A 15,233-nucleotide genomic window follows, 5' to 3' on the forward strand; every position below is an offset into this window, starting at 1 on the left:
ACTTAATTGTCTCATAGAATTGTTATGTATTTCCAGAACATGTAATATTTATAATTTAGTGACTCTTTTTGGTCTAATTCTACCATTAAGCATATTCAGTTTCAAGTCTTTTGCTGAAGTTCCATCCTTCCTCCCTCCCTTCCTTCCTTCCTTCCTTCCTTTCCCTCCTTTCTTGTGTATGTGAAATTTGAATCTACTGTATTTCTCAGGACATACCAATGGAAACAATTATTTTTTTACTATGTGCGCTTAACCCAGTGCGCCCCCTCCTGGCCTCCAAGGAGGAAACAATGTCTTTATCTCTCACATGTCTATTACCTGACGTTTATATTGAAGGCTGTTTAGGCTGGAGATAAAATCCTTGACCCACATTTTCTTAGTCTTTGAGTATCATATATTTGATTCATTATATGTTAGTTGTTTTTTCACATTATTCATCATTTCTTTAGACAGACAGAGGAAGAGGCGGCATGTGGTTCTAGGGCTCAAACCTGAACTTCATTCATAGCAGGCGGGCACCCTGGCTGGTGAGCTATTTCTCCTGTCTCTTTCATTTCCTTTCCTTTTTTTTTTCCTCCCCCACTATCTTTCCCACCACTCCAGTCTTTCTTCTTCCCCTGAGAAGTCTGAATCATCTCACTGAGTACTCTAGGTTGTAATCTTCTCTGCTTCCCATCTGCCAAATTGCTTTTAGTTTCTAGAAAGGTAGAGAAATTGTACATCGGTACAATTCTATCCTTCCTATTCTATGCTTTTTATAGGCTTATTTAATTTTTTTAATTTGTTATCTTTGTTTTATTTATTGGATAGAGACAGCCAGAAATCGAGAGGGAAGGGAGTAATAGAGAGGGAGAGACAGAGACACCTGCAGCCCTGCTTCACCACTCACAAAGCTTTCCCCCTGCAGGTGGGGACTGAGGGCTTGAACCCAGGTCCTTGCGCACTCTAACATGTGCGCTCAACCAGGTGCGCCACCACCCAGCCCCAGCTTATTTCATTTTAAGGTCACCCTGGGGTACAGGAGAGGAAACAGATTCTTACTATGGAAACTACTCATTGCTTTAAAAGGAAATCTTGACGGAGATACTTATTTCTAGTCACTCAACAAATAGTGAAAGGGTCACATCTTGACCTTCCCCCCTTTTCTTGACCTTCCCCCCTTTTTTTCCTCTTTCCTTTCTCTTCTAGAGCTCATTACCCTGGGACCCGCACAGTAAAGGATGCCGTGTTGACAGAGAAGAAGCTCTGGTCTTCGGAGGACTTCAGCACTGTCAACAGTGACCTTGGTGCAGGTTGCTGGGGTCGCATCCTGAACCAGAATTATATCAATGGCTTCATGACTTCGTAAGTTAGTCAACAATTCTCAAGGTCTCTACTTTTATTTTATTTTTTATTTACTTGATTATTTGAATATAGTGAGGTCACACAGTTCCAATTTGATATATGTATATCTACGTGTCTATCTAGACATAAACAATTATGAAGTTACAAGCATGTGACACTTTCTGTGTAAATACATACATATATATTTATATCTAAATATTTTAACATTTGGTTTCAAAGTATAAGGATTTTTATTTTTTCTTTTTATCTTTCTTAAAGAATTTTTTATATTTATTTATTTAGTTTCCCTTTTATTGCCCTTGTTGTTTTTTATTGTTGTTGTAGTTATCGTTGTTGTTATTGATGTCATCATTGTTAGGACAGAGAGAAATGGAGAGAGGAGGGGAAGACAGAGAGGGAGAGAGAAAGACAGACACCTGCAGACCTGCTTCACAGGTGGTGAAGCGACTCCCCTGCAGGTGGGGAGCCGGGGGCTTGAACTAGGGTCCTTAAGCCGGTCCTTGTGCTTCCTGCCACGTGCACTTAACCTGCGTTTTTTTTTTTTCTTTATGCCAGAGCACTAACTCAGCTTGAACCTGGGGCCTTCAATTCTCAGGCATGAGAGTCATTTGCAGAGTCGTTATGCTGTCTCCCTGCCCTGAAATTCAAGGATTACAAGGATAGTCGCTTAGATGACCCTAGTATCACATTGACACATGAGAGTATAAACTCATTTGAAAAGACTGGTACTGAGCCTGTATTCATATTCTGCTAATTGTCTCCCAAAATGCCACTTTTGATTTTTTTTTTCTTTTTTAATGTATAGTCAATGAAGGAAGGCTCTGTTAGATTTCGATTCCACAGCCTTCAATTTAGTTTTAGGCTAGAGTAGTTTCCTTCTTTCCCCATATTTTTTAAATGATAGTGACATTTTGAAAAGACCAGCCAAGTTCTCTTGTCTTACGCACTTTTCAGTCGGCCTGAGTAATTCATGATAGTGTCACTTGCTGTGTGTATAATTGTGTTTACCAAGCAGAAGGTTTTTAATTTTTTTTTTTTATTTTACAAAATTACATGTCAACAAGGGGTTTAAATCCTCCAGCAGAAGTTCTTAAGGGAGAACACAATTCGATTTCTTTATCAGGGAAGCGCTTCTTCAGTGCTTTGAAGAGCTTTAATTGTAATTTTTTAATTTTTATTTATTTATTTTTTAAATCATCTTTATTTATTTATTGGATAGAGACAGGTAGAAATTGAGAGGGAAGGGGGTGATAGAGAGGGAGAGAGACAGAGAGACACCTGCAGCCCTGCTTCACCACTCGTGAAGCCTTCCCCCTGCAGGTGGGGACCAGGGGATCGAACCTGGATCCTTGTCCACTGTAACGTGTGCTCAGCCAGTTGCGCCACCACCTGGCCCCCTCACCTGACCTTTTCTAACACAAAGACAAATCGAACAAAAGCAGGCCCGTGCTCACTTCTGTATTGCTAATGGGAGCCAATAGATCTTTATTAAAGCCTTTTCTTTTCTTTATGAAGAAGGTACTTATCACAGCACTTTTGTTTCTAGTAACTTAATTTGGTATTAGGTGCAGTGCATTCCCATGGCAAGGGATTTAGTAGCTTCATATGAATACAAAGGAAGAAACAAAACCCACTGTCATCTTTTTTTTTTTTTTTTTTAGTATGTCCTCTTATTTTTTATAAGTGTGTGTGTATTTACTACAAATTGGAGATTAACTACTTGATGTTTATCAGGCCAATTGCTTTTCACTTAAGGCAGCTCTGTGCACTTTTCCTTATATTTGAATATTCTTCCATTTCACCATTTTTGAGTTCTCAATGTGTAACCTTTTGCATAAGGCATAATTTCCCAGATTGGCCTTATCTTAAGCAGCTCCTGAGATGAATCTCCCAGATGACTCGGTTCTCGGGGATGCTGATATCCGCATGTCTGGGAATCACTGATGTAGAAACTACATTCTGGCAGCTGGGTGCTAGCATACCCTGTTAAGCACACACATTACAGTGCACAAGGACCTGGGTTCAAGCCCCTTGTCCCTACCTTGCAGGGGGGAAAGCTTCACAAGCAGTGAAGCAGGTCTGCAGGTTATGTTTTGGAAAAGTCTCTTCTTCCTAGAAGTAGAAGCTGTTTTTACTTTATGCGGTGTCTTTGGACACTCCAAGAGGACCAATTGTATGCAGATATCTTTTCTATTAATTTCATTTTATGACCAGTGCGAACTTGATAATCAAAACAAAAGTCTGTTTTTTAAGTTTCACTTGGGAATGAGATCATCGGATATTCATTCTTCTCCTTTTGGCTTATCTTCAAGGGTAAATATGAAGGAAACTTGGATTGGGTTTGGTGCATTGCACCAAAGCAAAGGACTCTGGGGGAGGAGGAGTGGGGGAGGGGTTGGGGTCCTGGTGGATCCTGGTAGGAAAGGTTCGAAGCTGAGGGTGAGAGTGTTACGGACAGCTGTCATAATGAGATGCGTGATTTCATGCATGTGTCAACAATTGGACTGTGAACCAATAGCCCCCACAATAAAATCATTAAAATCAAAATAAAAGTCTGGGTGTAAACTCTGTTTTGCAGCTGTGAGAAACTAAAAATACCAGGACTCAGAACTTCTCTTTGGCCCTTGGATTTTGCTAGTAACCTCAGAGTCTTGGTCTTAGGGTTAAGTGGTGGGTACTTGAAAGACTGGGCTAAAAGACAAACCAGTAAACTGGTCCAACTTGTACTCCTAGGTGACACACAGTCACAGCAGGACTGCCCAGTTCTGCTCTGCACTGCCTTATGCCTCAGCTTATCTGCTGCTCACCGCAGTCACATGAGCTTGGTCAAACGTTTACCCTCATGCTACTGATGAGAAAGCGGACGCCAGAGAGGTTGAGTGGTGGGACCGAGAGGTGAACCCAGACAGTCAGACTCTAAGACTTCTCAGTACCTCAGAGTCAAGCTCATACAACTGTGTCATGAAACGGGGGCAGTAAGACTTAACTGTCAGAGGAAGACAGGGAGGGATGAAGCCCTTGTTTGTACTGGACGCAAGTATGTGACCAGTCTGACAGGCTATGATTCATCTTCTGACTACAGCACTGCTTGGTAAAAATTGCATAACTCATATACTCATATTTTCTTATTATGTGATTCACCATTAAAATATTTAGATATGGGGGCTGAGCAGTGGCACACTTGCTTGAGCACATGTTACCCCGCACAAGGACCCAAGTTCAAGCCCCTAGTCTCCACTTGCCTGAGGTAAGTTTCATAAGTGGTGAAGCAGGGCTGCAAACCACCCCCCCTTCTCTTTACCTCTCAGTTTCTCTCTGTCCTTTTGAACAAGAATAAATAAAATGGAGTTGGAATTTTTTTTTAAGTCAAACATACCCACAACACTAGTTTTTGTTTGTTTTTTAAAGAAAGTGTGAGTGCACTGAGGCAGTGCATGCTCTGGGCATGCTCATATTTTTCTCATTGACACCTGCATGTGGATAAACACTGTCCATTTATATTTTTATCACAGACTGTTTTGGTGTTTCTCTTTCTTTCAGCTCCATCGCTTGGAACTTGGTGGCTAGTTACTACCCGCAGCTGCCCTATGGACGGTGTGGGCTGATGACTGCTCAGGAACCATGGAGTGGCCATTACCAAGTGGACTCTCCCATCTGGGTGTCAGGTGTGGTTCCCATCCCACCCCCCTCACTTCCCGGATTCTCCTCAAAGAGACAAAGCAGGAAGTGCGTGGAGGGAACTGTTATACCTTGTATATATGTATATTACACACGTACAAATAATGGGGGTGTCGTGTCATATGTTTTCAATTGTTTCATGATTGTGAGAGATTTTATCAGGTAGAATAAACTGATGGATAATGGATAATAGTTAAACTGACAAAGGATGAACAGGGTAACATGTTTATGAGGTGAGTCAATAAATACAGCAGTTTTGTGAAATATGCCTTTAGGATGTGCTTTCCGTCTGCTGGTGAGTGCCAGTAAAGGCAGCTTCACAATTCTGTTTTTTTGTTTGTTTTTAGTTTCAACTTCTTTTTAAAAAAATTTTTTTATTTACTTTATTATTACTGGATAGAGACAGGAATTGAGAGGAGAGTGGGAGATAGAGAGGGAAAGAGACCAGAGAGACACCTGCAGCTCTGCTTCACCACTCATGAAGCTTTTCCCCTGCAGGTGGGGACCAGGGGCTTGAACCTGTGTCCTTGTGCACTGTAATGTGAGTACTTAACTAGGTGCACCACCGCCTGGCTCCTATTAGACAAACAATTCTTATAATGTTGCTGAGCTGGCAGCCTGTGGCTCTTTCATCAGTCCCAGGCATTCCAAGAACCTTCCCACAACTGTACTGTTGAACAGCACTAATTATTCAAACGCTGAAACATGAAAGTGACAGGTATTTTCCTTAAACGACTGTTTGCACTCAGTCAGATTCAAATCAAGGAATGTTTTTTTTCCCTTCCCAGCAAGTCCGTTGCCACCATTTCTTTTGCTTACTCCGGCCTTTCTCTCTGCCTTGTCCTAGCTCACACCACTCAGTTCACTCAGCCGGGCTGGTATTACCTGAAGACAGTGGGCCACTTGGAGAAAGGAGGGAGCTATGTTGCCCTGACCGACGGCTTAGGTAACCTCACCATCATCATTGAAACCATGGTAATTCTCCGTGTTCATTATTTGTAATGGGTCTGTTCACTGTTTATCACAACAAGTAGCAGAATATACAACTAAACTATAGTTGACAAAATAATGAACAGTCGGCAGGGGACAGAACCCCTTTTTTCCTGTACCCTCTTGGGTTTGGTGACTGGGACTCCACAGATCACAGACAGGGGCATGGTGGGAATTGGGGTTTGTATACCTGCTTAGTGGTACGGGGAGAGGGAGGTGGGAGAGGCAGGTACTGCTGGGAAAATAAATGGCATTTTGGAAAGATGTCAGGTTGTAGAAGAACAAACAGGAGGTGAGAATATTTGTCAGAATGTGTCTGCTGACATGAATAGATTTTTCCTCTTCCTCTCCTTTAGGGCCATACAACTCCCCTGGAGAAAAAGGGCTTGGGGGCAGGTTTTATTTCCTTCTTTTCTGAGAAGAGTTCCACCGTGAAGAGGAGTTTATGACAGCCTTTATTTTTTCTCTAGAAGTTAATGTTTTTAGTCAGTTAGTGGGAGTTCAGAGAGGACTTTGTTGAATCTCAGGTATGCATATTTCCACTTGAAATATCCTTTATGTGGGAGTGGCACATTTTGGTTTAGCCTGTGCTGATCCCTCAGTCACACAGAGCAAGCACCCACTAAACCAAATCACAGTCAGGATAGTAACAGTACCATCACTCCCCCTTCTAAGAGTGCACGTCGTGTCCTTTATGAGTGCCCTCTCTGCTGCTGCTTTCTTTTCCTTTCTTTTCCTTTCCTTTCCTTCCTTTCTCTCCCTCTTTCTTTTTTCTTTTTTTTTTTGCCACCAGAGTTGGGCCTGGGTGCCTACACTGTGAACCCACTGATCCCAGTGGGCATTTTTTTTTCCTTTTTATTTTTCTTTCTATTTTGTTTGATAGTTACTGGTTCCATTCCCAGTGCTGCATGTGCCAAAGGGTCGGTCTCTCTCTCCCTCTCCCTCTTCCTCTCCCTACCCCCCCAAAAAAAATCATTTAAATAGAAGTTAGACACGTCATTGGAAAATGCCAAACTTTAAGACACAAGTAAATGGTGTTGGCAAGTGGCAGAAAGCAGGCATCAAGAAGTCACAGTGTGTAAGAAGTAGAAAGAGAGGAGAGAAACTGAGAGGGGAGGGGGTCTGGTCGGAGCCTGCCAACCAGGAACAGTAGTACCTGGGGAGGGTGCTAGGATTTATAACACACACTGCAAGAAGTTTAATTAGGCTGGCTCTGCATACGGTTTCTCAAAACATAATCCAGGTGCATAAGCAAAGTAGTTTCTCAAAACATGAGCAAGATACAGCTGAGGCAAAAGTTCATGTGCTTAGACAATTATCATTTTCCCAGAGAGTCTGCAAAGTCTTTATCATTTTCTTAGCTTTCTCCAATCATCCTAGGGGAAAGGTCAGGGGCTCGCAGAAAGCCTTCTTTGCCAGCCTTCTGCTCACAGGCCCAGGGGCCTTGCCTTTCAAGGGGGACATAGGGATAGAGAGGGGCCGGCGGTAACATAGTGGGTTAGACGCAGGTGGCGCAAAGTGTTAAGGACCAGCGTAAGGATCCTGGTTCGAGCCCCTTTCTACTTTCCCCCCCTTTCTACTTCTTACACACTGTGACTTCTTGCTGCCTGCTTTCTGCCACTTGCCAACCCCATTTATTTGTGTCTTAAAATTTAATATTTTCCAATGATGTGTCTAACTTCTATTTAGACGATTTCCTGGGCTGCCGCTGCAGCTTTTGTAAACAAGCCTTAGACTTTTTTTTTTGTATTAAAGTTACTAACCCTAAATATTTCATTATATGTGGAGAGAAAATAGGTTTCTTAATACTATTTAAGATTCTGTTATCGCCATGTGTAGACACGCGGTTGATTGTAATGTCCTGATCTTGTCTCCCTCCTTGCTTTCCCTGGATTATAAGAGCATTTTCTGCACATAAGATCGTGTCACTTGCAGGTGTAGTTTGATTTCTTTTTCAGTCTAGATGCCTTTCATTTTCTTGTCCACTTGTCCTCTGGACAACATTAAGCAGAAATAGAATAGAATAGAATAACCATTTCCTTCTCCTGACTAAGGGATGGGTAGCACCTTTGTTCGCCAGCAAGCAGTCGCTGTGCAGAAATAAACTCTGAATTGTCACCTAAGGCAGCATTTATGTTCGTTCATCTTGGGGCACTGAATGCTTACTCTGTTTCCCGAGATGGTGGTGTATCTGCCAGGGAGTAACGCGATATTTCTGCTTCTCCTCAGAGCCACAAACACTCAATGTGCATCCGGCCGTTTCTCCCTTACTTCAACGTGTCCCACCAGCTCGCCCACTTCACTCTGAAAGGTTCTTTTGTAAGTTGACACACGGAGACTTCCATGTGGGCTTTGTGTTGAAAATCTGTAGACTTTCTCTCATGGACCAGTAGTTCTGAATCCAAGACTTACACTGAACTGTTTAGAGTGTCAGTGTGAATGGGAAAATGTCACCATGTCTCCTGTCTCCTGACCGGTTTCAGTCAAACGGAGAAGAAGCCTGTAAGCAGTGAAGCTCTGTTGGTAGCTTTGCCAGACACATCACAAAGTCACTTGCAAGACAGTTGTACTTGGTGACAGAGTTATCAGTTCTGGATCTATACAGCCCGCAAGGACTGAGCTGTAAAACATTCAGCACACAGAACAGAATATTGAGTTTTACTATTTCTACCTATGGCTAGTTGCAATCACAGAAACTTCAGTGCTTCCTCTGACTACAGTTTGTGTAAGCTTTCAACCTTTGGTGATTTGCTTCCTTGACCTGATATATATGTAATATTGAACATTCTCTAAATGCTTAATTATTGCAGGTATTTAGTGACTGATTTTGAAGCAAAGGTTCTAAAATCCTTATTATTTTTTTTTAAACACTTGTCAAAACTCTAATAGTCTTAGAAAATAAAGTACTCGCTTGGATAATGCCTTCCTGCTTGCAAAATATCACTCTGTAAAAGTCTTGGTTGGCCTTTTGATTACTAGAAATAGAGACCCGCTTGGCATTCATTCATTCTTGTTGCTGCTGCTTTTGGAAATCCTCTGATAGGATTTGCTGAGTTGCTCAACTCTGTTTTGTGTGTGTTTTCTCCTCAGAGTGAAATACCAGAGCTACAGGTGTGGTATACCAAACTTGGAACACCATCTGAGAAATATCTTTTCCAACAACTGGATTCCATATGGGTAGTTCTACAAATCATTTCTTATTTATTTTTGAGCATTGCTAAAAGGGTACAGAAGTCTGGTCAATGAAGCATTTCCATTTTTTTCAGAATGGATTTTGAGACTGAGTCATAACAGAAAAATGGACCCCATTTTTCTTTTGTTTGTTTGCCTCTCCAACGCAACATAGGAGTCTGTGTGTTTTGGGGAGGGTGTTTGCTCTTGAGGCCTCTAGCCTGCCTCGGATTTGGAGACCACCTGCTCTCCCAGCTCCCAGGCAGACTCCCTACAGGCCTACCACCACCACTACCAGATGGTGTATCTGAAATGCAAACCGAAGGCCTGCCAGCCCCTCCCTCAGAGTCCCTTCCTGTAAGTGGACTTTCCTTAGTACATCAGCTATGTATTTTTACTATTGTCTATTTATTTTTGCCTCCAGGGTTATCGCTGGGGCTTGGTGCTAACACCACGAATCTTCACTGCTCCTGGTGAACATTTTTTCCATTTTATCGGACAGGACAGAGAAATTGAGAGGGGGGAGTTGGAGATAGGGAGAGAGAAAGAGAGACACCAGCTTCACTGCTTGTGAGGCGACCCCCTGGCAGGTGGGGCTCAAAGCAGTATCCTTGTGCAGGTCCTTACACTTCATACTATGTGCACTTAACCCAGTGCGCCACTGCCCCACCCCCGTTATTTATTTTTATTGTCACCAGGAATATCACTGGGGCTCAGGGCTGACACTGAATCCACGGCTCCTGGCAGCCTGCCTGCTTGCCTGCCTGCCTTTCTTTCCTTAATTTTTTCTCCTCTTCCTTCTCTCTCTCCCTCTCTCTCTCTCTCTCTCCCTCCCTCCCTCCCTTTTCTCTTTCTCTTGTTTTTCTATATTATTTGCTAGGACAGAGAGAGATTGAGAGGGGAGTGGGAAACAGAGAGGGAGGGGAAGATAAGACACCCACAGACCTGCTTCACCACTTATGAAACTTCCCCCCTGCAGGTGGGGCACGGGGCCCTCACACTCGAGTCCTTAAGCATGGTGTTGTGTGAGCTCAACCTGGTCCACCATCACCCAGCCCCCAGTATGCCAGCTTTTGGGATGAAAGGCTGCTTTCCTTTCTAGACACATGGCTGGAACCTAGACACAACCTCAGGGCCTAAGCTGAGTGCTCAGGCCAGACGCTAGCATATGGCTTGCTGCAGCTCAGACTGCACGCGTGCCTCTCTTCCCCACCGTGGGTGGCCTTTCCTCACCCTTTGGCCCGACTTCGTTTTTTTATCCCAGCTGCCTCCTATAGTGTTCTAGCATGTTGTGGCATCTCAGTAAACGTCTCAAAGGAGGAAGTAGTCTGAGTATGGACCCCACTTCACCTCGTTGATTTAAAGCTGCTACTTCCTCTGGCAGTTATTCACATCCTGCAGCCAACTAGTGACTCTCACTGAGTGGATGTTCGTTATATATATTAAATTTAAAAAAAATAGTGCCTACTCTTTTGTACAGCAGACGGCTAGAAATATAGTAATGCTTATTTTGGAGGTCAGGAGTGTATTTCAGTGGTAGAACACATTCCTCATGGAACCCAGAAGTAGTGTTGATTTTTCCTTAAGGAAAGAAATATAATTTGGTGTTATTTCTGAGCCAGAATATGATGCTAGGTTTTTTAAAAAATTTTTTAGATCTGACTGATACTTTATTATTAAAGCAAAGTTATAGCACAGAATCTCACTTCAGAACAGGAAAGTAGCCACTCAGATTTCATAAAGTGGGAAGACATTCAGTGCCTGCATTAATCACGCAAAGGATTCCACTGTGTCTAGAGGTCAAGTTTAGCATAGACTAGCTGCTCCCCATAGGTCATGTACTGAGCCAAGTTCTTTACAATACAAGCACTCAGTTCATCCTCACACAAAGCCTACAGGTGTGTATTCCTCTCCACCCAGCCTGAAACACAAGGAGTCTGTGGCTTAAATTCAGTTGCCAAAATCATGAATGTGACAGAGACTTAACTTGCTAATTGAGATACAGATAGAATGCATAATGAGTAGGACATTTTCTCAATAGAAAAAAAAGGTCTTCTGGGATTCATAGCTTAGCAGCACAAGTTGTGAGATTTTCTACATTAGTAAAGTCCAAAGAAATGACAAGATCAGGGGCTGGGTGGTGGCACAACTGGTTAAACACATGTGTTATAGTGCACAAGGACCCAGGTTTGAGCCCCCGGTCCCCACCTGCAGGGGGAAAGCTTTGCAAGTGGTGAGGCAAGGCTGCAGGTGTCTCTCTCTCTCCCTCTCTATCGCCCCTTCCTCTCAATTTCAGGCTGCCTCTATCCAATAAATAAATAAAGATAAAAAAAATTAAAAAAAAAAAAAAGAAACAAGATCTCTTAGTTATATCGATCATATATGCCCTCACTGTAAGGGGCTCACTGTCCAGTGGGAAGACTAGACTCCTAGAAATCGGTTCAGCCGGCATCTAGACCCTTCCCCTCTTTGTGATGCAAGATTTCACATGATCTTCTTCACCACTTAAGGGGAAAAGACAAAACCAGCAGCTCTTAGGGTGCTGTGGGGTGTGCTTCGCCAGTGATCATTCTGTCGGCACTGAACTTGACTCTCAGTTTTTAAGAAGCAGCTTGGCTGGCATGAGCTGGCCCAGAGCCCCTGGCCCTGACACGGTGTCGCCCTTTGTTTCAGCTCCTCGATTCAGGCAGCAACTTCACTCTGGAGCTGGAAGAGGATGAGCTGTTCACCCTTACCACCCTCACCTCTGGCAGGAAAGGCAGCTACCCGCCTCCTCCGCCATCGAAGCCCTTCCCACACAGCTACAAGGAAGACTTCAACGTCGGTGGGTCTCCTTTGCCCCGCCAGACCACCTTTGGTTCCCATGTTCAACAGCTGACAGGTTTCTCCTCGTCAAACCACGGCACTGTGCATGGCATTGGGCAAACCGTACGTCCATCCACATATCTCTGAAATCTCCTTGCTAAACAAGACCCCATTTTGCATTATTACGTGACGAGTCTTAACTGGAGATTGAACCCAGTGCACGCAAAAATGTAGAGGTCGCCATTGGGATGGGCTTATTGGGGGCAAAATTCAAAGTGTGTAATACTGTCTCTGTCCCCTCAGCCATGTCTCATACAAACCCTTCTTGAAAACATCCCACACTAGTCTTTGCTTCGATCAAGAAAGAGAAGATGTTGACGCTAGACATTACCTGCTTGACATTGCAAGCTCTTCAGATACCCCTTCAGTGGGTGTCTGTGACCAGTCATTTCAAACCTCTTTCCCTAGACATAGAAAGAGCAGAACATTCTCTCCCAGAGCGTTGCTAGATGTTGGCTTCTAGGGTGGCTTTCTTTGCATGTTTGCATTGAATTTCTCTTGTCCTGTTTCCCACTTAGACTGAGGGGAAGAACACCCAATATTTATTTGATCCAATATTTATCTTGATCCCAAACCCACCCGCCTTTCCTTTTAAAGTCACATGGACTAAATATGCAAAGTCTGTATTTCAGAAGGGTAGTCTTAACTCTTACTGGTGAGCCTGACATAACATCAATATCTTCATTTGACTTGAATAAACCCTAAGCCATGGCCTAGTTGTTAGGTATCATATGCTTATTTGAAATGCTTTGAGCAAAAAATTTTAAAATACTTATTTATTTTCCCTTTTTGTTGCCCTTGTTTTTATCGTTGTTGTGGTTATTATTGTTGCTATTGCCGGATAGGACAGAAAGAAATGGAGAGAGGAGGGGAAGACAGAGAGGAGGAGAGAAAGACAGACACCTGCAGACCTGCTTCACCGTTTGTGAAGCGACCCCCCTGCAGGTGGGGAGCCAGGGGGCCAGACCGGGATTCTTACACTGTGCTGTGTGCGCTTAACCCACTGCGCTACTGCCCGACCCCCATTTTGAACATATTTTAAAAGCTGCCATAAGCCATCAGGAGGGATCCCACCAGGATCTGCTACAACCCAGAACTTCCTTGTGTTTTTGAGCAGATTACCCGTTTTTCAGTGAAGCTCCGAATTTTGCCGACCAGACAGGCGTATTTGAATACTTCATGAATATCGAAGACCCAGGAGAGCACCGCTTCACCCTGCGCCAGGTTCTCAATCAGCGGCCCATCACCTGGGCTGCAGACGCATCCAGCACTATCAGTATTATCGGCGACTACACGTGGTAGGTGCGGTCCACACGCCCCTGTGTGCATCTGGCTGAATCAGTCCTGCTGTCTCTCCATCAATCAGGGAATACTGACCGGTGTGCAGTGGGGGCGCTGCCATGGTGGTCACACACCAGTGAGTCATTTGGCCGCCTCAGCATCCTTGCCCTTAGATATGTCCAAATTCATACTGATCATTACCGGAACAGATTTCATCTTAATGTAAAATCGAGAACTTCTGGACCTAATTATAATCTAATTTGTACTTATAAGCAGACTGATTTTTGTGTTGCTTTTTTCTTTGGCCGTTGAATGGTTTACAATATATATTAGTTATTGAAATGTAGGTAAAATTTCTCTCTCTCTCTCTTTTTTTTTTTTGCAAAACACTCTCACTCACAGTCTAGGCCCTCCTCCACCATCGTTCACCAGGACCTGGATTCCACTCCCACATCCCAAGAGTCCTTTATTTGGTGCCACCTAGTCCAAGTTTTACTTGGAGTTTCCTTTCCCTCTTTTTGTTCTTATTTCTCAGCTTCTGTCCATGGGATCTTCATATTCATCCTTTTTGTCTGGACTACCTCATTTGACAGGATGCCGTCAAGCTCCATCCAAGGTGTAGGAGGAATCCGACCTGGGTTTTTTTTTTTCCTGGAGAGCTGATTTGTTGATCTGCCATTGCCACCTGCTGGTTTCACACTAGCATTGCACCACTCTTGAGGAAGGTTTACTGTCTTTCAGGAGGTGGCGATAAGTGGAAAACAAATATGTTGTTAGCTGCCAAATGAATCCAGTTCTTTTCTCTAGGCATCTGTCAAAGAGAATCATTGAATTTATCATCCTTCACTTAAAATGTAATGACCGAGCCCAAACCACGCCTTCCCACCGAGTCAGGCACTACAAGGGCCTCAGCAGACTAACTTAGCCCAGTCCTACAGCTGGCTCCCGTGCTGCCGACACTTGGAAACATCTGCTGTGGAGTCAGGAGACTTCACTGTGTCTTGGCAGAGAAGTGCGTTTAGGGCTTCTGTAAAGTCTTGTACAAGTTAAAGGAAAAAAACTGGTCCTGAAGTTCTTAGTATTTTTTTCCCCCTTCACTTTGCTGCTTCTGTTTGCTGTGGGAAATTTGCCATACCTTTAGTTTTGAAATGTATGGAAATTTGTCTCCCATAAATCCTTAGGAAAAGGGGTTCCTCTGAAAGATTATGTTCTGCAGATGAGAGGTGGGTGGTTTTGAGTACAGAGAGACTGGAAATGTGCTCCTAAGAAACTGAAAACAGTGAATATCATTTCCCAGCAGCTCATTAAGAGGCAATGACATAAGTTGTTAAAAAACAAAAAAAACCTCAGAACAAACTCCAGTGAAGATCTTAAAGCTAGTTCTGCTCTCAGCCTGACTTAGCCCATCAGGCTCACACCTCAGAAGCCTGGAAGCACATTGTTGTTTGTGGCTGACACCTGTGGTCTGCATTAGGCATGCCTTCATTAAGGACTCTAACCATTCCTTCATTCTGCAGGTCCAATTTAACTATCAAGTGTGATGTTTACATAGAGACCCCAGAGAGAGGAGGTGTGTTCATCGCAGGAAGAGTCAATAAAGGTGGCATTTTGATTAGAAGTGCCAGGGGAATTTTCTTCTGGATTTTTTCAAATGGAACCTACAGAGTCACGGGTGATCTGGGTGAGTGCTTCGTAGCACCTGTCCACGGTGTAAGACGCCACAAACCCCTGCTTACCACTGATGCTTATGGGGGTGACAGAGGAGGGCCCTATCTCCAGGTGTGTGGACATCTCACTGGGAAGAGCTGCAATGTATGCAGGAAATAAGACATAATTCAAAACTCTCAAGTTGTTTAAGAGCCACAGAGAAAGGCAGCTAAATCAAAAGACTCTTATTTATTTAT

General features: G+C 43.5%; 1 protein-coding gene across 10 annotated transcripts in view; it reads left to right on the forward strand.

The window, feature by feature from the left end:
• The window catches only part of GALC (galactosylceramidase), a 37,146-nt gene that overhangs the window by 18,021 nt on the left and 3,892 nt on the right, over positions 1 to 15,233 (forward strand). For 8 of the 10 annotated variants that reach the window (XM_060181240.1, XM_060181244.1, XM_060181248.1 and 5 more), the window contains 8 exons: positions 1,189 to 1,344; positions 4,885 to 5,009; positions 5,870 to 5,997; positions 8,242 to 8,331; positions 9,103 to 9,189; positions 11,857 to 12,007; positions 13,166 to 13,346; positions 14,847 to 15,010. In XM_060181240.1, the coding sequence (XP_060037223.1) occupies positions 1,189 to 1,344; positions 4,885 to 5,009; positions 5,870 to 5,997; positions 8,242 to 8,331; positions 9,103 to 9,189; positions 11,857 to 12,007; positions 13,166 to 13,346; positions 14,847 to 15,010 (1,082 nt within the window). The remainder of the gene's footprint in view (positions 1 to 1,188; positions 1,345 to 4,884; positions 5,010 to 5,869; positions 5,998 to 8,241; positions 8,332 to 9,102; positions 9,190 to 11,856; positions 12,008 to 13,165; positions 13,347 to 14,846; positions 15,011 to 15,233) is intronic. The other 2 variants (XM_060181246.1, XM_060181242.1) reach the window with 2 other exon arrangements.

Source organism: Erinaceus europaeus, chromosome 22 (genome assembly GCF_950295315.1).
Source record: "Erinaceus europaeus chromosome 22, mEriEur2.1, whole genome shotgun sequence".
Lineage (NCBI taxonomy): Eukaryota > Metazoa > Chordata > Mammalia > Eulipotyphla > Erinaceidae > Erinaceus > Erinaceus europaeus.